Below are 25,999 nucleotides of genomic sequence, written 5' to 3' on the forward strand. Positions count from 1 at the left end.
CAAGTCTCCAAAGATGATGCTGTTTTTCAGCATTATCTCTGATGCCAGCCACAAAGAGAGAGGAAGGAAGCATCTTTAACCCAGGAAGGACCCAGGGACCAGTTTTCAATCCCTGAAACTTTGTAGAAAACCGATGGGGAAAGAAAATGGTGATCTGCAGCCCTCCACCCCAAAGAAAGATGCCAGGCCCTGGGAAAAAAGAGCCAGGCCCAACCTTGGCTCTCTCCCCATGTGAAAACATGGGCCAAACCAGCCATCCAGGAGATGGCTAGAGACCAGGTGAAGGGGGAAAGGAGAGGCCGGCCGGTGTGGCTTCGAAGCAAGTCCAACCATGAGCAGGTTGGGGAAGATCTGTCTTTCCAGGAACAGCGCTGGGCCCCATCCTTTCTCCTCCTCCAAGGGCCGAGCCACGCCAATCAGCAGATCGGTGGTAGCGCTGGAACAACGATGATGGTGATGGTGATGGTGATGATGATAATCGCAGCAGCCACAGTAACAAGAGCAATGGCGCAAGCGAAGGAACGCGGGAGACCAGCCGCCCGTCCGATTTAAGGCAGGGGGGCTTTCTCGGCCTCTCCCCTCACCCCTGAGGGGTTGCCAACTTTCCTAGCGGCCCTGCAGCTACGTTTTCCAACCGCAGGACGCCCAACCTGCCGCGATGAACCCCTCGCAGCCTCCCCCCTGGGAAGGGGAAGGGATGCCGAGCAAGCTCCTCTAAGGGGCCCCGGTCCGAGCCCTTGGGATCAGTTGGCAACCCTGCCTCCAGGCCCCGGCTCCGACCCAGCCCGCCTGCGCCGTCGTCCGCGAAGGGAAACTTACAGCAAAGTTTGCGGCCAAACAGGCTTCGGATCCTCTCCACACCCCGGTTTGCTCTCTCTCTTCCCCTCGTCAGCTGCTTCCCTTGACAGGCCTCTGGATTTCCCCTTCCTTCGGCCCTCCCTTCGTAGCAGGCGCAAACAAGCCGTTCTGGTCCCCCTCGTTTCGGTGTGTGGCGTGCACGGCTCTTCTCCCCCTTCCTTTTCCAGCCTGCAGAGAGCAACGCCTTCTGGGAATGGTAGTTCCTCCAAGCGCCTTGCCCTGCAAGCTTCCCGGCTGCCGAGAGCAAAGACTCCACTTCCCGGCATGCTCCGCCGCCAGTCCTTTTTCGGACCGGGGACGGCTCCCTCCCGGAGACTCTGCTTCTGTCTCCCCCGTTTGCGATGCTGGAAGATTTGGGGAAAGTCAAGCAAAGGGCGCCCTCTGGCGGAGTTTTTATTTATAGTGAAGGATCCGCTTGCAAAAACACTGTACTGCAGTGTTTCTCAACCTTGGCCACTTTAAGCTACGTGGACTTCAACTCCCAGAATTCCAATGCTGGCTGGGGAATTCTGGGAGTTGAAGTCCACGTAGCTTAAAGTGGCCAAGATTGAGAAACACTGCAGTACTGTATGCATGTTTGCGGTGTGGGCTTGTTTTAACCGGAAGGAAGGAAGGAGGTGAAAAAGTCAGAGAACAGGAAAAGAGGAAAGTGAGAGAGACAGGACAGAGAAAAGAAAGAAGGAAAAAAGCAGAGGGAGAAAAAAGACAATGGAAAAGAAAGAGGGAACAAGGGAAAAAAAAGAAAGGGAAGAAGGAAGGAAGGAAGGATTTTTAGGCCAGAACATCAAGAGAACTTCTGAAGAGCTCTTCCGAAATCTGCAACCATCCTGCAATTTTTAACGTAATAGAAGGGAGGGCATTTGCAAAATGCGCGATTGCAGCATCCTTCCTCCAATGGCTACTAATCTGAGTGATTGGATGCCATTTCCAGTCCAACCCTGGTTGAAAGAACAATTTTTAAAAAGGAATAAAGGAGAGAAGGAAAAGAGAACATTTAGCATCCGGGATGCAGCTTGAGTTAGATACCTTATTTCTCTTGACACTGTAGCCTGTAGTGCTAAATTTCTTTTAAAAGGTATGTTAGAAGATGCCTGGTTTTGCGCAGCTTGGCAGGATCTTTCCTTTTCAGTTTGTAAAGATGAATTTCCTCTTTAGGATGGAGCAAAGTGTGTGCCATTTGTCTACAGTTAAGGAGCCCCTCTCTAACCTTTTCTGAAATTTGCTGGCTTTTTCAGTCCCAGGATGGTCTCAAATGCCAAAGGCATCCACTCAAATCCAGCCCTTTCCCACTGAAATAAAGAAGATACATTTTATACAGAGAAATAAAGCTTCTGTATAACGTCCCTCGTATGAAGTTCGCTTTCCAAAGGGACAATAAAATTGACAAGGGCCATTCCTCTGCCTGCTTCTCAGCTTTTCAGGGCAAAGAGCTGTCCTCTCTTAGACACTGTATACTACGTTACTCCACTGGTCAGGCCAGGAATAGTTCCCTGATCAATCTGCTGAATCAACCATTATAGCTGGAGGCAGTGTGCCTCCGAATCCAAAATGCCAGGGATCAGTGATTCCTCAAGTAGGAGATTGGGGAGCTTGAATAACAGCGAGGAAAAAAACAAGGCAATAATTGAAATTATGGCCTGGCAAATCTTTACCACTGGGGTTAAAGGAGGAGGTGGTTAAATGTGAACACAGTGTGATAAAGCAAGAAATTGGAACCCAGCTCTGCGGAGAACTTCAAGCATTGATCCCTGGACTATGAAAACCATAATGTCGGTCTGCATTAAGCCTTGTCTAGAACTAGATGAGTCCTGGAAACCAAGTTTTCTTTCTCCCTGCCATCTGCTTCTCCTCCTATGTTCTATCTTTTCAGATCATAAGGTGCCCTAGCATGTGACATTCAGCAATACAGTCTTAGCATTGCAGGGTCCAATGTTTAGCCCATCATACACAACAGAAAGGTTGCAGGGAAACCGCATCTCAGGGAAAAGGCTGGTTTAGAAGCCCTGATATGCTAGTTTTCTATGTGAAAGGAGGTGCTGTGTGAAAGAAATCTGAAAGTGTCACTGTCTAGATGCCATGTGATAATTTGGTGAGGATTTCCTTATAGCTGCAATCAAGGTTCCAGTGGTTTTCCTGAAGGTGGAAATTGACTTTATATCCTTCAAGTGTTGCTATAACTGGGCCTTTCAGCCAAGCTTAAAAATTCACGAAGTTGTACTAAGAATTAAAAGAGGACAAAGATGAGGGTGGCTGCTGAGAAATTAGAGAGGACCATTTTTGACCAGTTTATGAACCTGACAATAGGAAGAGATGCCATACAACATGAATGGGTGGTTCACAAAGAAAACAAGTATTTTGTACTTGCCATCCACCTTTCAGGTTGCCATGTTCCAATTGCCGCCTTGTCCTTCTCTCAAGCTCCATGACTGCATTATAATTTGGCCTCTTTTTCAATTGCCTTCCACTTTTTGAAACATCAGAGTCTTCTGTCTCTGCACGCTTGAGTCCAAAATATTCAAGCTTTAGCTTCATCGTTATTGCTTCCAATGGCCCAGGTGACTTGACTTCATCATCACAGCTCAAGACATTTGCAAGGTTTTCCTCCAGCACTTTTAAATAGTCTACAAGGAAAAAGAGCTCTCCTTTGTGCTGTGAGCTTTCTATATGCTTTTGGCTTTTGTTGCAGATGGAATGGACCAGTTCTTTGCTATACTTAGAACAGTAGATATGCCAAGTTAGCTTTTCTTCAGCCATTAAGCAGAACTGCTGTTTGGCTCCTAGCAAGCCTAGCTGGAATTACCATGGTGCAGAGGAACGCTTCATCTCCTTGTCTCAATGGGCCTTGCCAACAACTGGCCGTAAATATGACACGGCGAACCCTCCTCACTGTCATTCTGAAATATTGATCCTCTCTGCAAGCTGGCTTGGCCTTTGCCTAGGGTTTGATTTTGTAGCTTAGTCACTTGGGCCTCAATTGCCACTGGAAAAGCATTCTTGCAAAAAAAAAAAAAAAAAAAACGAGCTGGCTGGGCCTAAGCCACAGAACAACAACAAAAAAAAGAGTCCCAGTTGTTGTAAGTCTGTGAAATGTGTGAAGGGTTTCCTTTAAAAAAAAAAAAGTGTATTATTGAGATGCAAAATAGGGCTTCTTGTGGCCCTGGAGACTGTTGCCTGTAGGTGGCCAGAGTAAAAAAGCTGTAGCCAAAAGGATTTCCAAGATGGCAGATGATTAGCAAGAGTCTGCCTGAGAACGTACAAAGTGTCGAGGAATGTATTTTAGACTGTGCCTCTATTTGTGTAACCCAATTTTCACATAGGAGCAGGTTTGCTTCACAGCATCAAGCTATGATTTATTTAAGCATGTTTGATTAAATTAGCAGAGTTCACACATTAAACAATAAATGATAGTTTACCAACCATCGTGGCACCCACAGAAAGCAGTTAAACAGAGCAAACCATGTTATGGTTTGAAGAAATGGATAAATCCAGCTAGAGATGGGATTCACATCTTCAGAGACACAAGCCTGCTTCACATATACTAAAACCAAGCAAACCATTTTTGCTGTAACAGAATAAAGAACAGTTGCCCTAACCAAATATATGTGGATATGTTTCTATTTAATTTTCCAGTTGCATGGCAGACTTTAAAAAGGAAAAAAAAAAAAGGAAATCTCATCTTCTACAGGCAGAGCCACAAATTATTTAACAGCCAGAGAACTTTAAAAAGTGTGTTGCTAGTTTTGTGAAAGTGTCCTAAATAAATAAATGTTTTGCCTGAATTGGGATTTTTCCGAAACAGCCAAGCCTGGTTTCCTTTTAGTGATTCCTTTCCCCCCCACATTCCCCCCCCCCACAAAAAACCTGCTCCTCTTTGGGGGACAACAGGAAATCTGAAGAACTCTGATGTCAGGCATCAACCTAAGCCAAGTTTGGTTAACCACAGTTTAGTGCGTAACTCAGAATTGGTAGAATCACACAAAACCATACACCAGAGTTTGCAACCCACAACAGCAAACTAGTTGCTTTGATCATTGCTCAGCCAACTATCAAAAGCAACTGCAGGATGCCAGGTCGAATCTGCGCCTCAAAAGCGCCCCTGGCAGACAGAATTGCAAATGAGGCGCAGCTTCTCCGAGCTTCATGAAACTTAAGCGGAAGCACCAGGCTCGGGAGCAGTCTACCTGCCGAACCTCCCTCTCTCTGCTTGGGAAGACCAGGAGGCTTCGGTCGCTGCCTTCTCCTGGTGGAAACTTTGAGGAGACCACTCCCGTCTCCAGGGGAGCCCAAGGGATCCTGGACTCTGGCGTCTTTCGCAACTTGCGGCCGCGTTTTCCCCCCTCCCTTTAGCCCTTCAACGTCCGGCCCCTTTCTCCCACCGCCTCCCCTTTCCTTCCTAGTTCAGCTCCGCCCAGCTCCGCATCCTTCTCTCTCTCCAAACTGCAAAACTGTTTTTCCTTCCACGCCTTTCCCCACGGTCGCATCTTCCCTTCAAGTGGCCCATGCTGGGGGCTCCGGCCAGTCGCAATCCGTTAAGAAACGCAGCAGCCTGGGAAGCATCTGGTGGGTTTCCTGGTCAGTTTCCTAGTCAATTTCCTGACTCCCCTTAATTCCTCTTTTCCTCCTGTTGCCAATTGAAATGAGACTGGCTGAGGGGTGGGCGGGATAAATCGATCACTTTATAAACATGATCTATTTTAATCCACCACCACCCCCGGAAAGGGTCGCGAAGGGCAGGGGCTGTCCAGGAACCCAGCAGTCAAGAAACTTTTATTCCCCTCCCGATTTGCTGCCTTTGTTCTGACGGCAATTTTTTAAAAAATCCTCTTCTGCAGCCCCAGGAAAATCAAAGTTTCTTTGGTTTTATTTGCACTCACCTCCACACACCTGGGTGTGTGTGCATGTGCAAGAGAGGGAGAGAGAGAGAAGGGAAAAAACAGTCCAGCAAAGAAGTCAATACTTTAGAAGAGAAAAAAAGATCTGCTTCCATTTTTTTTTCTTTTCTAACTCCAAAGGTTGGTGAGAAAGAGACTTTTTTTTTTGACTGGAGTCCGCTAATGCCTTTTCGTTTTCCTCCGGGCAGAGGATGAGAATTGCCTGGCCTGCCAACCAGGAAAGTGAGGAAGATTTAGCAGTTCTTTTTCCAAGTATCAAAACCTAAGGAAAAGGACATTTTGGGTGCCTGATTTCGACCAGATGGCCGACTGGTGAAAATTTGAGAAAGAAGAAGGAAAAAAAGGAGGGGGAAAAAAAACCCTGGTTGCCAGGATGGGCACTGCAATTTGTACCCGAAGGCAGAAAGGTCTTTTACAAACCGGATTCTGCCTCTTGGCTCTAGCCTGCCTGGGCTCTGGAGTCCTTCTCTACAATCACCTCCAGCAGAAGGTGAAGGCTGCTGAAAGCTCAGCGTCCAAATTCAAACAGCAACAGGAGGCCCTTTCGGCCCAGCTGCAAGGTGAGGGGGGGCTCAGGGGGGGTTGATGCTGTATTTATTTTCCCCAGGGATCCATCTGCCAGGAAGTCCCCTGGCCGCCCCCCCCCCCTGCCATTTGGTCAATGTGTCTTGCCAAAAAGGGATGAAGTGAGATCACCAACCCAGTGCTTTGTTTCCAAGTTACGCAGTCAAAGAGGCCTGGGGTTACTCATGAGTCGGAGAGAGTTCCCTCTGGTGCCACAGGGGTCAGCTTGACACCTCCTCCCCAGCATTTCCAGGTAGGAAGATCAGGTGGGGCAGGTACCCATGGGCAAGCCCCTCTCTCTTCCTCTGCTGCAAACTTGTTTTTGGAAAATGGTCCTTGGGCCTGTCAAAAGGAAGAAGGGGCCAGAGGCTGCCCCTTTGGGGGGGCCACATCCCAGCCTTCCTTTCAGCTTTCAAGGAATCTAAAAGAAAAGAAAAAGTGAAGCCTGGCCTGGAGGATAATAGAGGAAACCACGGGGTTTCCCGTGGGCACCATCTTGCCTACCCTGGTGTTAGAACAGTAAGAAATAACCTGTTGGGATCAGTTCAAAGGTTTACCTGGGTCAGCAGTGGCAAAAGGCCACATTGAAATTTTTTTACAGGGGCCACATCATCTAATGAGATGAAATGATGGTGATTGAGAAGATAAAAAGAATGGTACTGGGGACAGCTTTTTAGTGTAGCAATCTGATCCCAATCACAACAATAATTAATAATAATAATAATAATACACAAGGAACCACATCTTCCCACCTGAGATGGCTGAACAGGAGACAAAAGTCCAATTTAGCTATCATTATGAGTACCTGGTGGTGCCCTTTCCTTTCACGCTTTTGTTTAGTCCCAGCCTAAAACTATCCAGTGGGCCAGCCATCTACCTCCTAAACTCTAAATCATGGCTAATGAACTACAGTGGCTGGATTTATGCAATACACAGCTCACCAAAGAAAGATTTAATGTGATGGCTTGGTTCACGTAACTTGGAAAGGCATAATATGGATTTTGCTTAAATTTGGCTAAGCCGGGTGTATTGTATAGCAAGGTTAAGGAAGTTATGCAAACACAGCCTCTTCAGGAGCAAATCCCACAGTTTATCTATCTGCTGATTGAAAGAGGACTTCCTTTGCTCCTTCCCAAGGGGCTCCAAATCCTGCAGGCCCCTCTTCCTTTCTGTAATTTTACGCTATCTTAGCCTATGGTTGCTGATCTTGTAAATTATTATATTTTAGAACGGAGGACTTATTGCCACCAATTGGCTAAATTCTAATATTGTGGGGCTGGGGGAAGAGGGAATTCTGTCATCTTCTCTCACCTTCAAAAAAGTTGGCAAGATGTTGGTCCACTTTTGATTTTAAGTCTGTATTCACAGCCATGAGGACAAGCAACGTGACCTGAATTTTTGACATTTTCCAGAAGCTCAGTTCTGAGCCTGATGGGAAAGTGAATATTGCTTTATCTACCCTCATCCTTGCACTCTGTTCTTCCGGCCACGTGCCAAGCTCCTTCGTTACCCAGTGAAACAGGAGGATCTGAAGTCTCCCTAAACTTGATGGAAGTTTAGAAGGCTGATTACTTTCTCTGGCAAATCCTATGCTGGTCTTATTTTCTTTTTATTTTCTGCCTCTTGCAACAGTAAGTTTGGAAGGTTTTTTTTAAAAAAAGCTCCTTTGCTTTGACTTCCCAAACTTGCCAAAAATATATAACCAAGGGCCAAAACAGGGCAGGCTTTGGGTTAAAAAGGACTCTCCAGACCCCACTTTGTATTGCTTGTCAAAATGATACACACGGAGGAAAGGACGCCCTTCATGAAAAACACAGCTTTCTCCAGATGCAAACGCACACGTATTCAGGCTTTGAAAATCCTTGTGACCCATTGCGTGTGTGTGCACCCATTCCAGCCTGCTTGTTTGTGCAGTTTTTGTTTGCTCGCTTGGCACAGGACCTGGCCGTTAGCTCAGAAATTCTGGCCGGGTGCCCATTCCTGTAATTATGGTTGGTGTGCCTGGCCTGCTTTTCCAGCTGGTAGCTGTTTCCCAGAATAGATCAGCAAAGAAGCAGACCCTCAAAAGCTTTTTTGGATCCAGCTGGAATTGAGAGAAAACCCTAGTGAAGGCCGTCAGCTCATGTGCAGCTTTTCCATGCTAGCCCCTTGCAGCAAAACCAGCCATGGGCTAATCATTTGCCTATAATCTGGCAAGTTTTTCCGATGCCACAAAGTGCTTTGTTTCATGTAATGCAGAAAACCTGAGTTAACAAAATGGTTGTGTTCACATCACTGGCTGTGCTCAAAGAAACTGATCGTATTAAGGGCAGTGTTTCTCAACCTTGGCTGCTTGAAGACGCGTGGACTTCAACTCCCAGAATTCCCCAGCCAGCTTGGAGTTGAAGTCCACGCATCTTCAAGCGGCCAAGGTTGAGAAACACCATTATTAGAGCTTCGAAGGCTGGCCTGCTCCATCCACAGTGTTGGGACAATGAATGGGTTCTTACAACACAACGAGCCACAAGCTAATCAACCCCTTTTTAAACCTAGTCTAGCCTGTTGTTGGAACCTCACCTTGATGTAAAGAAAACTTCCTGCTAATACTGAACTTGGGTATATTTGCAAGTGAAAATGCAATTCCAGCCATGAAGCAGAAAGTTGGGCCAGATGACCTCTAAGCCCCACCCCCACCCCCAATCCTAGGAAAGCATCTCTCACGCCCTGAATTTTGAAGACCGTGTGGCCGGTTATTTTTAAACACTGCACAAAGCCCGCACGGAAAAGGCTTTCTTAACTCAGTGTGTCTGCGGTGCTGGAAATGTTTGCAGAACAAAGTCTGCTTTATTGGTTATTGTTTGCACAGAGGTTTTAAAGAAGCAGTTTAGGAGCTGCTTGTGATGGCTGAATAGGACTGCAGGTAGCATTTTCGTTTGGCGCCATCCAGGTCTGATTTTTGTGCCTTAATCTGGATCAGCAGCTCAATTAGCAACAACAGGGAGCTCTCCCAATCAAGGGAAATGGAAGCTGTGGTGAGGTGGCACCAAGCATAGAGGAGAAAGCACTGCTAAATTCATATTATTTATTTCGTATATTTAAGCATTTGGCTTTCAAACGTCTTTTCATTCCGTTTCTAGGGCTTCTATCTAACTTGACTGAAAGTGTTGGAAAATTCAGAAGTTTCCATACACTTGGGTGTGGAATGTGGTTGAACCTAATATGGTAGCATTTCGTGATGGCTTTAGGGTTACAATTGTTTAACCCTAATTTCAGCCGCAGGGAAGTCTTTTAATGTATTGCCCTCCGCTGTTTTATTGTTCAGAAATGATTTTTGTTTGTACGTTGTGCATTTTTACCTGTCGTTTGGGGTCTAAATGTTTAAACTTCCTTTTTAAATGTTTTGGAAGCCATGTCGGGGAGACTTTTCTCTGAATGATCAGCCTGTTGGAACAGTTCTGTTGCAGTTGTCTTTTATCATCTTCATCCCTAGATTAGTATTTTGCTTTTTATTTTTATTTTCTGGCAAGGTTCTGATCTTTAATTGCTATGTGGTAGGCAGGAATAGTAATAGCAACAACAACATAGTCCCCCTCATTAGGTGGCTATCTCCATCTACTGAATTTGATGGATGAAAGTTTCATTCATCTCATTTTCGGGGGAGAATTGAACCGAATGCAAATGGTTAGAACTCAATTTGTTTAAAAAAATCTAGTTGTGTGAATGTATAGATTGTATTTTGTTACTCTATGTACTTCCCCTTTCAACTCCGTTGCAGTTGTTTATGAACACAGATCCCGGCTTGAACGTTCATTGCAAAAAGAACGCAGCGAGCACAAGAAGACAAAAGAAGGTAGGTTTTTCCATCCCGGACAATGCTCAGTTCTTTTAAAAGAATGGTTCCAGTGCAATTTAATTCTTTGCGCTTAATCAGATGGAGGTGGCTTCTACAGGCCACAGGGCAGAAATGAGTAGTGAAATCTTGAAGGATAGAATATATATGTCACAAAATACCTTCTGGGTCTCTTTAGTGCAATGCTGGATAGCTTTCTGGTGCTGAAGATTTCATAGGATAATCTAGGGTCAGCATTAGCTAAGAAGCTCATGGCAGAAGTGATAGGTGATGATATAGCCACAGCTCATTCCTATGTTCAAATCTTCTTAAAATCCCATACCCAGATGACTGACCAATCATTGGGTCCAGACAAAGGTTGGTTGTGGTCTCCAACAGCTCAGTGTGGTTGGGTGTCAACACCTGGAAAAGTAGGTCACACTGTCATGGAACTCTTTGCAGCATCCTATTGCTCTTCCATGTTAGAAACCCCCAGCCCCTACCTGAGCACATCTGGCATTGGTTAGTGCTGTTTGCAGATGCTGAACTACACAGGAGCAAAAGCTCACTTTTGAATAGATGGTTATTTCTAAGATGTCCACCCTGGCATTCTGTCACTTCCCTGCCCTTTGGCTTTTGACGCACCACTGCTAACACACTTGAGGGCTTGGCAGCTGAGTTTCTGGATCAGCATCAACGTTCAGCCTTCGTTCTGGCGTGAGGGCCAGATTGGGCAGAGTTGGACTAGCCCAATGGATTATTTGGTGTCTGCTGCTGCTCCTTGGATGAAGATGCCTAGGAGGCAGGTAGGCACAGATTCATCAACACACTGCCAATATTGAGGTCAGATTCACATCATTTCAGTTACTTCCTATCTAGGAATTAGGAAGGGCAACTAAGTTTTTGGGGAGCAATTTTCTCATCAGAGAAATATGCCTCCATTCCCACATCTCCAGATTTTCATGCCAGTTACCCTCACCCGATTGCTTGGTCCACTAGTAACAGCCAAGAGTTGCCGGGAGTTGAGTGGCAATATGATGATGATGATGATGATTCTACTACCAACCCCTTTCGAAAACAAAGACCTGCTTATATTTGCAGAAGATTGACACAGCAGTCGTTGTGCTTGTTGAGCGCTTCTGAGAGGTTCCAAATTATCTCCAATAGTCAGAAATAAAGAGACAGCTGCTTTTTGCTCTGTCTAGAGGCTGGTTAATCAATATCTGATTTGGTCTCCAGACTAGGTGTTGCAAAAGGATCGATTCAGTGTTTGTTTCTGAAAGAAATGTCAAGGGATGACATTGGGGGATCAGATCCTGAAGGGGATATGAATTTTTTGACAATAGATGTTGGGTGTCCTGAAAGGCCAGCGAGTTAAATAACTAATATTTTTTTTTATTTGCTTTAAAAATTATATGCGGAAGGAAGGAAGGAAGGAAGGAAGGAAGGAAGGAAGGAAGGAAGGAAGGAGAGCGAAGGGGGGAAGAAGAAAATAATAGTCTCTTATGAATTAAGCAAAAAACTGCTTAACATGTCACGTTGTATAATTACATTATTAACATGAAAATCACTAGCTAGTGCTTAGATTGTAAAAACAACTGGAAGAAGGCACTGGCAAATCATTTCTCTTGTGTGGTCTGGATATTTATATGGACGTGTCCAGGTGGTTACCAGGAGTCATGTATGTCTTAAAGGAGCCTTACGTTAACAACAGAAAAAAAAATGGAAATCAGGCAGACTATGCAGCCCTCCAAATGGAAGTTGTGACAGTAAAATATTTGTACAGATAGAGAGAGACAAGTCCTTTAGACCACAGTAGCGCTGACTGAGAATTAGTGTCTTTTCAGCCTTTAGTAATCATAAACAATAATCATTAAGCAATCATACAATCCTTTTCTGTTGCTTTCCTGTTAGTTTCGAGATTCTAAAGAACCAGTCACCTATAAAAACAAAGAGTCCTCCAGGACAAAAGTGACATGCAAAATTACTTGGGTCTCAAAGGAAGTTGCTTTGGGGAGTGCACACCCCCTATGAACCACTGTTGCATTTTTAATGCTACAACGGTACTGAACCAACCAATTCTACCTAAGAAGACACATAGGGGTGTCCAGTGGTTGTATTTTTCTTGAATTCATCGTAATATGAAATCCACAGAAATATATAGACGCTAAAGATGATCTCCCATTAAGATTTATCTACTGAGTACTCCAATTCCTTACTTGATGCTCCCAAGAATGCAGTGTATTCCAGTAACCACTCATAAGTAGGTATTATAAGCTTAGATAGAAGTTTTACTTGCTTGTCCAGGAATTATTTTTTTTCAACAGTGGGGGCATTCCATCCTATTCAGAAACTTCAATGTAAACCAGATTTCAGTAAATTCCATCTCACTGATTTCCCCATTTCTTTTTTTTCCCCTTTTTTTTTCTGCTTTGCCTTTTAGATTTTTTAGTATACAAACTGGAGGCTCAGGAAGCACTCAATAAAGAAAAGGTGGGTAAAACCGGATCCCTTTGGAGGGTATATGCGTATTTAAGAAAGGGAGGGAGAAGAGGTTTAGATGATTGATCTAGATCTGAAGTGTGCTAGATTTCAATGAATGTGTAAGTTTCTGTCTGGGGCATTGTCCATTTTGTCTGGTTGCCCCTATTCAGAGAATCATCCCTTACAAAGGTCTCAAAACCTGGGGGAGGCTGATGGACCCAACTCCAAAAATTGACGCCCCCTGCTCTTGGGTCTGATCATTCTAACAGGGCTTGAGCACCCCAAGAGTACAAGGTCTCTTCCTAATAAAATGTGGGAGTGATCCCTAAGAGGTGGGCAGTCTCCAGCACTCAAGAAGTCTTCCAAGAATGTAACATTATTTTCCCATCCTTTGCTACCCCATCCTTACTCGAGTTCTCCAGAAAGGAAAATGGGAAATTCCGTCTGTAAAACAAAGTTATTCGGCTACTCTAATCTTTTCATCTCTGTGGCAGGACTTGAAGTTGTCTTTAGTAAAGAGGGACCGTTCACACAACACATAAAGACTGTGTTTTGGGGTGGTTGCATTTTTATTACATGCTAAGTTCGGTTTTCCAAGTCTGCAACGGGACCTTGGCGTATTGTAAGGTCCTAGTCGATTTGCTCAGAGTCTGATTTAATGCATTGTGTGCACTTAGGGAAGGGGTTAATTCAAGGAAGGCCATTATGGTGATGCAAACCCAGCTGGAGAGTTGAGGATGGTGTTTATGGAGGTGTAAGAGAGACAGACAATTGTGCCTTATTTGCATGGTTAGAATTATTATTGTGGTTTTATCATTGCAGCAAGATTCTATGAACAGATATGGGGCCTTAAGCTCACAGCACAAGATACTGAAGGTAAATAGACCCTTCTTCTCCTTGTATTTATAAATTAGGTTAGTCTGGGAAGCCTGTGGCTCTCTAGACATGGGTCTCACTGGAGAACACTCTTCTATATTCAGGGCAACGTAATCCAGCATCTTGTTTTTCAGCAGCTACCGGCATCCAAGTTACCCACAGGACAAACCAGAGATAAGCCATTGTTTCTTCCAACTCTTTGTGAATCAGGTTTGCTGCCCTGTCTTGGATAAGACCAGCACTCTTGGATCAGAATGAGAGTCTGCCAAGCCCAGCCTCCTGTTTCCAACAGCGGACAGCCAAACACTGTTGGGAACAAGAGGCTTTTAAAACTGCAGGAATTGGCAGGTTTGGCTTTTTGTGGCTGGTCTTGGCAATCATAATTATCCCTTGGTGATTGCCACAGATCACACGGGGGTTGCAGAGACAGCGAGGAATGCTGCAGGCAAGGAGAGCTAGAATGGGAAATATTCCTACCTCATTCAAGTTCGCACACCCACCCACCGAGCATGCACGCACACACTGGACAATCCATGAATGGAAACAGGCCAGGGCCTGCTCACTCCCTGGCCAAAGATCCCATAAATCTATCTGTTCTGCTGCTCAAATAGAAGCAGCAATTATTTTGCTTGTAAACTTGGCCATGTTAAGTAGCACTGCGCCATTGCATCATGTCATTGGGGGTATTGATTATGTGTCAGCCTTGCTTGATGGAACAGCGGCTGCAGCCCTGCGTGCATTTCCCCAACTCAGGGAGGACGGACTTAAGACCTCCAGGATCAGTTTGTTTGGTTAAATTAGAAACCAGCCCCTGAGCCAGATGCAAAATGGGCTCAACTGGATAAATATATGTTAAGAAGTGAGAAAGACAAACATGCTCGATCCCATGATAATCCAAGACCAGCCAGTCCATTACAGAGAGAATTTCAGTCCTGGTTTTCTCCCAACTGGATTTTATTCCCCCCAGACACCAAGTTTAGTTCCTACTGTGCTTAAATAGTTCAGACTCGGCCTTCCATCTAAACCTGCCCAGTTACTAGGTAAAAGTATGTCCCATAAATTGCGAAACCTTGGAAGGCGGAATGAGAAATTCACTTCTTTTTAGGGTTTGTGCCCATATTTTGGTTTGGATTTGCCTCTCCCCAGAACCAGCATGAAGAAGTCAAGAAGCAGTTTTTGGACCTGCAGCTGCAACACAATGGGCTGAAACTGGAGCACCGCAAGGCGGTGGAGACCCACAACCAGAAATATTCCCAATTGCAGCAGGAGAAGGACAACAACGTGGTGGGATTACAAGGTGGGGAGAACATAAGAGGGCTGCCCTGGCCCAAAGCTGAGCCCAGGATTGCAAGGGAATGCCTCTTTTAAACGCGGCATCCAAATCCCTCGAGTGGGAGTGGGGGTTGAAAGAAGGGAGAATGCCTTTGAACTGAACTGAATTGAATTGGTTTTCTAGATACTGTTTTTAAACTAAGGGAAGAAAGCAAGTTACTTCGTAAAGCCCACCAGGACATTCACTCACAACTTCTCAATGCTCAGGTAACTCAATTACGATGCTCGGTCCTCTGAGGAAGCCCTTGGCCCTGTCTGGAGGTGCTGAACTTCAGCACCCATGGTTCACAGCCAGGATAGCCAGAACTAGAAAGATGGCTCTTCTTTGACAAAAGATGGCAACCCTGCCAAAAGGCGGCAGGCAGGCAACTTGGGACACGCCAAAGGAAAGGCCACCTGAAGGCGGATGGGATGTACCTTGGGGAACTCCCTGCCACAGGATATCGAGGGCGTTATGCCAGATGGCTTTTGAAAGCGATTAGACAAATGTGTGGATAGGTCAAGACAACTTGGAGGCCTGAATAGCTGCCATTGGGAAACACCAACAAGACAGGCTGATCAGCCTGGGCTCCTCAGGGGTCCATGGTCTGATCTAATAGGTCTCTTCTTACATATTGTTTTGAAAGTCTGAAACTTTGGGAATGTGGTGGAAAGCTTCTTCTTTGCTCTCCCTCCAGGTCCAGATGGAAGAGTTCCAGAAGCTGAAGGAAACCCTTCAAAAGATGCCAAGTTTTAAGGATGGGGGAGCAGCCAAAGAGCAGCAGATGCAACATCATTACGGTCAGCTTAGCGTGTTGCAGCTTGCTAGACCAAAGGTACTATTTTCCAGTTCTTGGTTCCCCTTCCAAAGTCTTGGCCTCTTGCTTTGAAATGCCAGGCTGGTCCCAGATTCAGTTCTTCTAGAACTATGCAAGGCTTATTCTCCTTATGCCTGTTTGTTTGTTTTTTAATAAGCAAGGAATTAGGATAAAACTAAGCACGCTTCTAAGTCTCCACTGCCCGCCCACCAAACTGCTCGGGAGGCAGTTTGTAGCGAAGTGCTGCTGTCCAGGCGATCAAACCAGACTGGAGAACAAATCAATCACGTAAGAAAACAGTTAAGACTCAGAAAGGTTAATAATCCCAAACTGGCTGCTAATTCTGGGAGCAGCAGTCTCGCTAAAGCTGGAGCCAGTATCCTCCAGATGTTTGCCAGAGTTGAAATCAGCTGGGTAACTATCTAAGGCTGGGTGCCAAAAATGCCTTATCTCCAGTCTTTGCCTGCCTCACTTCAGAAGATGAAGGTTCAGTGCTGACCTTAGAGAAGGGGAGCTACAAAGTCCATTCTAAGCTTCCTCCAGATGGACTTTCCCTCCCCTAATATCCCTGTCCCCCAGGAGCTCTGTAGGATACATCCTAGTGGACTGTAATCTTCTCATTTCATTGCAATTTTATCACTATAAAATTTGGGGGAAATTTGTAAGTTACACTGGAGGGCAGGATATATATCACTGCAATAAACAAACAGGACATGGGCAGGTTATGGGACTTAGAATTGTGCTAGGAAAGGGACCAGAAGCCAGAGCAACTCCTTAAGGGCTAACATGGTGTGGTTCTAATATCTCATCCCAGTTAGTAGCCCAGTGAGCCCATCTGTGTCATTCCATATTTTTGGAGAAATCTTTCTCCAAATCTGGATTGTTTATGCAGCCGGGATACGACCAGCAGAGCTGGGGAAATCCAAAGGCTTAGAACAAAAGCAACAAGAACAGGACACCAAAAATCAGTAGAAGAGCTCAAAAATAATTGAATTGGTTTCATGGTACTGAAAAGGGAGAATGGAATGGAGTTTCATGGAGGAGAATTTGGCAGTCTGGATTGAGTAGGACCACTCTATTGTGCCAACACTTGGTTGGTCTTTTTTGTTTCTGGACAGTCTCTCTCAAGTCTACTTTATGGTCCTCCTAGGCTTCCAAGGGCAATGGCATAAAAGCACCTCTGAGACCACAGAACCAAGCTGCAGTTCCTGCTGGGAGCCCCCTCGCCATTCTAGCCCCTGGTATCAAACACCAGGGAGAAGAGAACTTGGTGCATGAAGGCCAGATTTCACACAACGATGGAGCTGGACCGCAGGGCAACGTGCTGTTTGGCCAACTGGCCCCACCTAAGGCAATTAATTTGCCACTTGTAGCCCAGCCACCAGCCAGGCATAAAGATGCACCCATGATTCGTTACACCAGGATGATGAATAGTGTGCAGAGCCAGGTGAGAATATTCATATGCTTTCGTTCTGGGAAAGAACTAGGTCAAATAGATTTGGACAAAGGAAGCCAGATGAATCATATAAGCCTAGCTGGTTGACTAACAGAGTCAGGAAAGAAGTCATCAGCACCATGGGCAGCTTCTGGTATGTTGGATTGAAATTGGCTGCAGCTATGCAAAGGCTATGCTAAATTTTCAATAACTCTCATCAGTTAGGTCCTATCTGTGGTTTCCTACCACCCTCGGCTCCATCACTGCTGAAGGATGAGGGTGCCAGAGGCCACCTCAGCTGGTATTAATTTGGGTGACCTGCAATCTATTTGCATCTGAATCCTTCCCTAGAAGATGCGGAGACTTAGAAATTGAGGACATTGTTGTGGGTGGGATTTATGCCTCCACAAAGTTTTTCATATGAATATTGATCCTCTTGCTACTATTCCAAGGTATCAGGTTGAATAAAAACATCTTTACTGATGTTTTTATTCAATGTCAAAATCTCCTTTGAGTTGAGCTCAGCTGGTTGAGTCTTTGGGGCAACAGTATAGGAGTGGTTTGATGTTGTCTCCTGGGGTATTTTTCTCTCTTCACAGTCAAGCCTCCAACTCTGGAGGTTCCTCATGGTCTCTCATCCAAGAACTAACAAGGTCTGACTCTCTGTAGCTTCTAAACTAATTTAAATGAGTTAGATTGGGTCAACATAATAGACTCGATAAGGATGGATATCATAAAAATAATGGGGGACAATCTTTGATCCCTGTTCAGTTCAATTTTCCTTCCTTCCTTCAAGGGAGTTAGCCTGAGAGGTAACCGTTGATCTAGAATCCCTCCAGTGAGTAAGAATTAAGTCTAAACACAACACAGCCATGGTTCTGGTTCTACCCTCTTTTTTGCTACAGGATCCAGAAGCAATGCAAAACGTGCAGGAGGAACAGGACCATCCAGAAGCATTTGCACCCAGGTTCAAGCTCCCAGCTGCTTCGGAGGAAGGACAAGTCTTGGAAGAAAAACTCTCAAACAAGCAGGACCAAAGGGTGCAGAGGTATTTGCTCTTCCTGAATTGAAGGGCCCAGTCTGGCTACAAGGCAACATGTCCTTCCTTTTGAGCCCACCGAGCAGGTTTATCTAGCTTTTGATTTGCAAAGCACTACCGACCTGTGTGGGACAGTGTGCTTTGTGTCCACACTGAAGGTCCAAGGTGAGTCCTTGGAATTCTCCTGGAGCACTACTTCCATTCATGCATTACGCTAAGCATTGTTTGCTGAACAAACCACAATCAGGTAGGTTCACCTAACATGGAAAGTCAACAGCCACGGCTTATATACCACAACATGTGGGTTTACATAGTACATTAAGTTACAAACAAGCAATCTGTATTAGGGCTTAGTATACTATGTGGCCTCAGTGTTAGCAGCACTGGGCCAGGCGGACCAACAGTTTGACTCAAGCGTCAAATGTTTGAGGTGTTGCTATATAAAAAAGTTGGGAATAATTATTTTTCCCATTTGCTCCCCTTCCCCAGATCAGCTGCGGGCTTTAATCTTTGCATCTCTGCCTCCTTTTCAATTAAAAGAGTTCTCCCCTTGAGCCGCTGCTAAGATGCAATGCAATGTTTGCGAACATTTGAACTATACATAAAGTTAAAAACACACCAGCACAAAAGACACAAGAGCTGAGAGTGAGTTTCTTTTTTCTTTTCGAGAAATTAAAATTGCATGTGTGTTCTCACCTGGGATTTGGGTTCACAGAGAAAGGGGTTGGACCATCTTCTGTGGACAAAATCTGTCTCCTCCCCTCCCAAGAAATATTTCCCCACCCCAGGATATTTTAGGGCATTCAGGGTGAATGGCTTCTCTCTCTGTGTTAGGCACTAGGTGCAGAAATTGAAGAATGCTCTTGATGAGAAAAGTACAGTGGAAAGGGAGGCAAGGAAAAATATTGTAGGGTTGGCAGACAACCACTAGGCTGTGCAGAAATGCTGGTGTGTGCCTTCTGTGACTCCAGTTGAGAAAAGCAGCAACGCGCCACACACTGCTGGCCTTATGTCACTTGACCCTGGGATTGGTTCAGATGGTCCTCATTAAGCAGCATCTCCAAAATGTCACTTGCTTCTGCTCACCTCTAATTAAACAGCCACCCATCAGACTCTGTTGAAGAAACTCAACAAAGGAGAGATGGACCCCCACTTCCATCCCTTATTCCAAGATTATGATAATCAGGAAACAGCACAGAAAAAAATTAGCTAACAAGGCTGATAAACACATTTCAAGCGTTTAGGTCATTCCTTTGACCTAAATGCAGGTGGCAGAAACAAAAATTTGGGCCTCCTGGTTTTCAGCATGGGGTTGCGAGGATCTCCTAGCCAGGGCCATCTTTTGCCTTATTCATGGCTTCCATCCATTGCGACTATTATCGTTAAAAAGAAAGACATTTTTAGCTCTCATGGTACTTCAAGAAACATCCAAGAAGGAAACACAAAATTGTTTGATCTGGCACAATAAAAAAGAACCTGCAGGTTGGAGACTCTCTCCACCAATACTGTGCCCAGTTCTCCTTGGCTGCATTCACACAACTCCCATAACCAGGTCACAGAAAAATACTAGCGATTGGCATATGCACAGTTATGCTAAACTTAGTGTTAATCTTGGTTAGTTTGAGAAGGGTTTGAGATGCTGTGCAAATCCAGCCCTTTTGGTCAGTTGATGTTTACAAGGTACCAGCAAACATGTGTGAGCCCAGAAACTGGATGAATTCAATATCCAGCCCTTGTGTGATGGCAGTGGGTGGCTGCAAGCAGAAGACCCCGGTTTCTGTGCTCAGAGTTGAGATAGGCCTGGGTCCCGAGAGAGTGCTAAAACCCAGGGACCAAAGAGTTTTGATATAAGGCACATGGAGCTAAACAAAATGTATGAGAAAAACGTTTTTGCAACGATCACTTTTCTCTGCAGCTGGCAAGAGATAGTCCACAAAGTCAACTCCCAGATGGATGAGAAGAGAGCACTTCCTTACCTACAAAGCTACCATCTGGACACGGTATCTGAGCAAGGCGGGACGCTTGGCAGTCAAGCACAGATGAGCACAGGGCAGCCGCAGCACACCATCTGGGGAGCTGAAAAAGGAGGAACGGATGACAGAGAACTACACATGGGTAAGGCTGAAGAGCAAGGCTTGAGATGTGGTGAGGTCAGTCCCATCATCAGAAGCAGGGCAGGGGAGAATTCTGCAGTGTTTTTGCAAGATACAGCAGGAACTGGGTTCTGCGGGGTAAGGTTGCACTCCTGTTTTATATCGTCTTGGATGGACAGATAGTGTGATAGCCAAGGTAGATCTTATCCACCTTCTCAAGGTGAGGCAAGGTGGACCTTATTAAGTTTCCAAAGATACCAGAAGTTGGGGCTGACTTTAATGCTTATTTTGTTATACTTTTATCTCTTCCTCAAAGTGGGTACTTGGTTCCCTCTTCTGCTGTGTCTTCACTTCACATGGGGCCAACCCACAGCGACCCAGTGTGTGTGAAGACTTGAACCTTACCTGGATCTCCCCATTCTTATTCCAACAATCTAGCCACACTTCCCCAACCTTGATGATCTCCAGAAGCATGGTCTTCAACTCCCAGAATTCCCAGCAGTGGCCATGCTGGTTGGAGAATTCTGGGAGCATAAGTCCACATATATGGGTTCTTAGGTTGGGGAAATTTGCTGTGAAGATGTAACACTATCTTCTAAAACACATTCTCAACTTTACAATCTAAAATAATTTGGGATTTCAAGCCGTTGCCTTTCCCTGGTCCCAAACCAACACTTTAACTACTACTCCATTCTTCTGTGCGGTAGCCATGTCAGCCTTCAAAGCAGGGGCATAGGGTACAGATCCACACTGGTGGCACAGAAGATGGAAAGAGCCAAAAAAGAGTTACAAGACAGCTCAGCACCCTTACAGAGAACATCGGCTTGGCGGAAAATGGTGCAGTGAAAAAGCAGATCTCTGGAATGTGGCCAGCACCAGGCAGGTGGCTCTGGTTTTGCAGTGTAAACGGACCCACTTTCAACAACTGCCTTTGGAGGATGGGTGCTAATTGCTTCACATCAAAGCCAAAGCCCTGAGGAACAGGGTCACAGTGTGAGCCTGCGGTAAATCTGAAATGTTGGGTTTCAGCTGGGACTCATGCTGGACGGGAGGGGATCTTTTGTTTGAAATGATCTAACTGGCAACTTACTGGGATGGGGGAGAATGCAAATTATTATTGATTCTGGAGGAAGGAAACTAATGATTGATCCTGCTGCTGAGTTGGTGGGTAGCAAAAAAGGGTCTTTTTGTGGATCCCATTTTATGGAAGGAACATGCAAGAAGACTAGATATGAAAATAAAAAGGAGGGAGGGAGGGAGGGAGGAATAATGTTACATATTCCAGGGGCATGCTGGATCTCCAGGGCCTTCCTCCAATAAAACCAAAATATCCAATGTTCTCGACATGTCAAGTAATTGCAGTATGATGCTAGACCACTAAACGTCGTATCATAATGTCATAATATCTTGCACAAGAATGTCAACATTCTGTGAAATCTTTGCATTTGCATTTATTCACCACATCTCTGAAGACTGTGCGTAAAATTGTGGTCAGTAGCTCCAGCGCTAAAGCCCAGTTTACCTCCCATACTGTTTGTGCTTCTCCATGTGAGCTAAGCTCATTAAAGAGCCAGCCACACCAAAGCCAACAGCCAGGAAGTGTCTGCAGGATACTGACACACCCTCAGTATTGTAAAATAATGCAAATAGAAAAAAGAGTAAGAAACCGGTAGGGCAGCTTTTCCTGGCAGCAGGAAATTTGGAAGTAAGCAAGATCTTTTAGTGTTTTCAACATCCAATTTTTTTTCAATGCTTGTTGGCTTTGCTTTGTTCAGATGCTGGCATGATTAAGAAAGAAAACCACACATACCTACAGAAGGAAGTGGTTATCCAAAAACAGATGGTAAGAAACAGGAGAAAAAGATTTCCCCCCTCCCCCTATGTAAAGAATAACTTGGGATTTTAAGCGAGATCTGAAAGCTTATGTTTCTCAAGTGCTCAAGATTTGGAAGATCTGTTTAGATGGGAGCATCCCAGGGTTCAAATTACTAAGAATTGCCAAGTCCAGCTGGCAGTTGTGTTGGGCTGCAATTCCTATCCCCCCCAGTACCCAGCCAGCCCAGTTATGGCAACTGTAGTTTAATAAATCAGGAGGTTGTGCTGTTTGGGAGAAACAGGATTTAAGGCACTCTGAACCTGCCGATAGTCCTTCCTCTCAATTTCTTTAGCCTCCTTTCAAAATCATCCAACCTAGTAACAACCATCACACCTTCCACAGCGGGGAGTTCCAAACATTAATTAAGTGAAGGAGGATTTGGGGCTGTGTTTGCCCAATTCAGTTTGCTGAAGAAAGCAATGTGCAGGCATTGCACATTATGTGAACGCCACTGTGCTTTGCTAAGAAGGGGGTTGAGGTGTTGTGGGAACCCAGTTGTGGTTTGGCTGGCTCAGTCTGTCTCTTTGGATCGCCCTGGGCTAGTGTGATGAAAAAGGTAGAGAAATTCATTTCTACCCTGAAACATCCACCCACCCCGCAACTGCATACATTTTATAAACCATTGCAAAATTCTTTCTTCCTCACATTTAAATTAATCTGCATTCATGACATGGTTTTATATGACCTTGCATTGGTAAGACAAACATTCCTTCAGCTCAGAAACATTTTTAACTGCCAAATACTAAAACAGCCTCCCCTGTTTCCCTAGGGCAGCAGTTCTCAAACATTTTGGTCTCAGGACCCTTTTACATGCTTAAGAATGATTGGGGACCCCAAAGAGTTTTGGGTTATGTGGGTTATATCTATTGATATTTACTGTATTAGAAATTAAAACAGAGAAATTTTAAAACATTTATTGATTTGACTCTGCAGACCCCCTGAAAGGAACCCCCTCAGGGACCCCTGGACCACACTTTGAGAATTACTCAAAAATGCAAAGACGTTTCCTTGCTCTAACTGGCTTTAAATTTCATTACACTGTATTTACCTCAAAAGAAAACTAGGGTCCCCCTCCAATAATTTATCTTTAAAATGGGAGGGTTGTATTTGATTGGCTGACAATAAGGCATGCAGGTGAAATTTTTCCTTTCTGATCTTCCCTTTCCTGGGTGAGTAGCGTCATTTTTAATTCTGATTTGTTTTCTTTTGGGTAAATATGGTAGACTCGGGGGTGGGGCAACAGAGAAAGGTGGTGGGAATAGAGAAAGGGGAACCATTTGAGATTATTTAGGTATGCACAGAGAACCAGAAGAACTTAAATTGCAGATATCCATTCTATAGAGAAGCTAGCCTGGCCAACATCTGGCATCATGTGCAGTGTGTAAAGAAATGCAGAGATAACCTTGAGAAAGACATGCAGGAGCTGCTGAGAAAAATAAATGCCACCTCAGTCCTTGAACAGGAAAGGTGTGAGAAGGACACTAAAAATAACTCCACCTTGGTTCTGTTTGGTAACAGAAGGGGCAAACTCTAGCAGGCTTTTCTGGAGCAATAAAGTGGCATTTCTGGAATTGTTGCAATGTCTGTTTCCTGACCTGGTTTACCTCAAAGGGCTGATGCTGTGTATTAGTGACCCTTCTCCTCTCAGGGACCCAGAGAGGTTGCTGATCCAGCCCAGGACCCCAACAATCAAGGGGAAGATGAGTTTGAGGAGGCGGAACTGGAAAGACCTGGCTTCGAAGAAAAAGCGGATTCGGCCGAACAATCTCACCAGACAAATCGGCCGGCTAACACTGTGAGCAAGGGAAAGCTACAGCAGGTTTGTTTTTACCCCAGTTAGAAGTTGGGTGGAGGGCCATGGAAGGGAAGACATTCCTTGGAGACCCCTCCCGAGTGATTGCCCCAAACTGGTGGTGCCGTAGCTTGCCTCTGAAAGAAGCTTCCAGTGTTTTCTCTTTTTAAAAAATCTGTAAAGCAGTCACATTTCGAAAGTGGCCCGCTTGGCCTGCTTCAGTTCCAAATAGTTTTTAAGATCTGTTGGTCAGTTTTTTTTCCTCCAAAATGTTTGGTCTGGCCATGCTGAATTTTCTATCACTCCAAAGCATATGGTGGTCCCAATCCTGCTTGCCTTTGGCCATGCTGTTACACTGCCTACGGTGCAGCTTTTGACCCTAAAAAGTCTGCCCACCACAATCCCACCATTTTAAAGATCTCTTTATTTATTAGCACCTCGCTTAACTACTTATTTTTTTTTTATGCACTTTGTTTCCCAGGAAGCTGATGAGCCAAAGAAAGTCACTGACAATTTAATGGATGGTTATCAGGAGGACCAAGAACAAGATCCTGTATAAAGTTTGTTTTTTTCTTCTTTTTCTCATAGACCATCTTTCTGTGAGCATGGCTTAAAGTGCTGGTTTATGGGTAGAAGTTTCCTAAGCATTGATCTGCCAATTAGCTGGTTGCTCATGGCGAGTAAAGACCTCCTCCAGGCAACCATACTTGAAAATTTGGAACAGAACATGGTTCTTTCCTTCTCCTGCTCACGCATCACAGATCTCTCCGCCCTGAAATATTCTCTGTAGGCGGCTTATATTACAAACCTCCTTAAAAATCACAACAAAGATATGAGTGAGGCAAGAATGTGGTTTCCATCTCATGTCAACTCATCGTCATTCAGATTTTCCTCTCTTCTTGTGCTGGTGGGTTGTTGGGAATCAAAACACCCAGCGCATCTGGAGGGCATCAAGTAAGGAAAGGCTGCGAAAGTCGAGCAGCTGGAATCAGTCAGTCCTTGGGAAAGGCAAGACAAGGAGTTGTAAATTGGTTGGATGACACTTAGGGAAGCAAGTCAGGGACTGCCTCGCCTTGGCAGCTGGATAGAGTATTTGGGAAGGAAGCAAAAGAAGGCGCTGCTAGGGGTGTTAATTTTATCTTTGCTGGGGTTGATGAGAACAGTACTTCCTGTTTTCTCTCCAGGAGGACCATGGAGGTGAGGTGGGTGACACTGAAGATTTGGAACAGTTCCAGGAACCCAAAGGCCATGCTGGAGATGACAGGAAGGAGGATTACTTTTGACGATGGGCTGGGGGGCAGAAAAAAGCCACCAAGAGAGATCAGAACCAAAGACTGTTGCAATAAACTTGGCCAAGGGAGGTGGGGGGTGAGCTCCATCTGTTTTCAGAAGGTCATTGGCTACACTGACCAACGGAGATATAAACCCACATCTTGTTAGCAAGGACCGGAATGACATGCAGCACCGATCTTTCAGAATGTTATCATGAATATGAACATCATAATGTCTCTTCATGGAGAATGGGGCTCAATATATCAATAAATCAAGGTTCTCCTTTGGAAGATTCCTTCCCTGCTTACGCTTGTTTGGACCACGGGCAGGGCCTGATGTAACACAGAAGTACTGTTACCGTTTTGGCTACTTGCATTTCCCTTTCCCCCATCTCAGATTTGCCTGACTGCTGTTCAGTGAAAACTCATCACCTTTATATGTACGTATATTGTATAAACAGAGAATTCATTTGGTAACAAGTTGTCCATTAATTGTCGGTTTTGTTGTGGATAAGGGGAGGGGAGAATTGTCACTGTTGCAAAAATCGGAATGGAAAGAAAACTCAACTGGAAGCCGCTGCTGACTGACAAACATGTAAGGTGCAGAGGCAGACGTGTTTATTCCAAATGTATTCATTGTTCTGCAGTTGACAGAGTGGAAACTTGTGCCAGCAAACCATTTCAGATTCAGGACAGTAGTTTTCAAAGGCAGAAGACTGTATAGTTATTCGGTTACATGGCTGGGTGTGAGCTGATCAGAAATGTAGCTCCCGCTAAAAGTAAGCAAAATTAAGACAAGGTTGACCAACTTATCAAAGAGGAGAAAAATGAACAACAAATGCCTTTTCTTCTCCTTTGCACCTTCAATCAAAGTGAAAAGTG

General features: G+C 44.9%; 2 protein-coding genes across 6 annotated transcripts in view; one reads left to right on the forward strand and one right to left on the reverse strand.

The window, feature by feature from the left end:
• MIB2 (MIB E3 ubiquitin protein ligase 2) overlaps positions 1-982 on the reverse strand; it is a 35,842-nt gene extending 34,860 nt beyond the window's left edge. The window contains exon 1 of the mRNA XM_063317339.1: positions 820-982. The gene's annotated coding sequence lies outside the window, so the exon portion shown is untranslated. The remainder of the gene's footprint in view (positions 1-819) is intronic.
• Positions 983-5,265: 4,283 nt separating this feature from the next.
• Positions 5,266-25,614, forward strand: LOC134506957 (Golgi integral membrane protein 4-like). 5 transcript variants are annotated; one of them, XM_063317346.1, is made up of 15 exons: positions 5,266-5,430; positions 5,871-6,310; positions 10,069-10,143; positions 12,566-12,615; positions 13,429-13,482; positions 14,629-14,779; positions 14,939-15,021; positions 15,492-15,629; positions 16,762-17,058; positions 17,952-18,094; positions 20,001-20,200; positions 21,954-22,021; positions 23,703-23,873; positions 24,328-24,399; positions 25,031-25,614. In XM_063317346.1, the coding sequence occupies exons 2-15, from the start codon at positions 6,124-6,126 to the stop codon at positions 25,127-25,129; spliced, it is 1,788 nt and encodes a 595-aa protein (XP_063173416.1). In that variant the 5' UTR covers positions 5,266-5,430; positions 5,871-6,123; the 3' UTR covers positions 25,130-25,614. The 5 variants fall into 5 exon arrangements, with proteins under 5 accessions (XP_063173416.1, XP_063173418.1, XP_063173415.1 ...); XM_063317348.1 differs by having other exon boundaries at positions 5,939-6,310; XM_063317345.1 differs by having other exon boundaries at positions 5,266-5,418.
• Positions 25,615-25,999: the final 385 nt, after the last annotated feature.

This window comes from Candoia aspera, chromosome 18 (genome assembly GCF_035149785.1).
Source record: "Candoia aspera isolate rCanAsp1 chromosome 18, rCanAsp1.hap2, whole genome shotgun sequence".
NCBI classification, from domain to species: Eukaryota; Metazoa; Chordata; class Lepidosauria; order Squamata; family Boidae; genus Candoia; species Candoia aspera.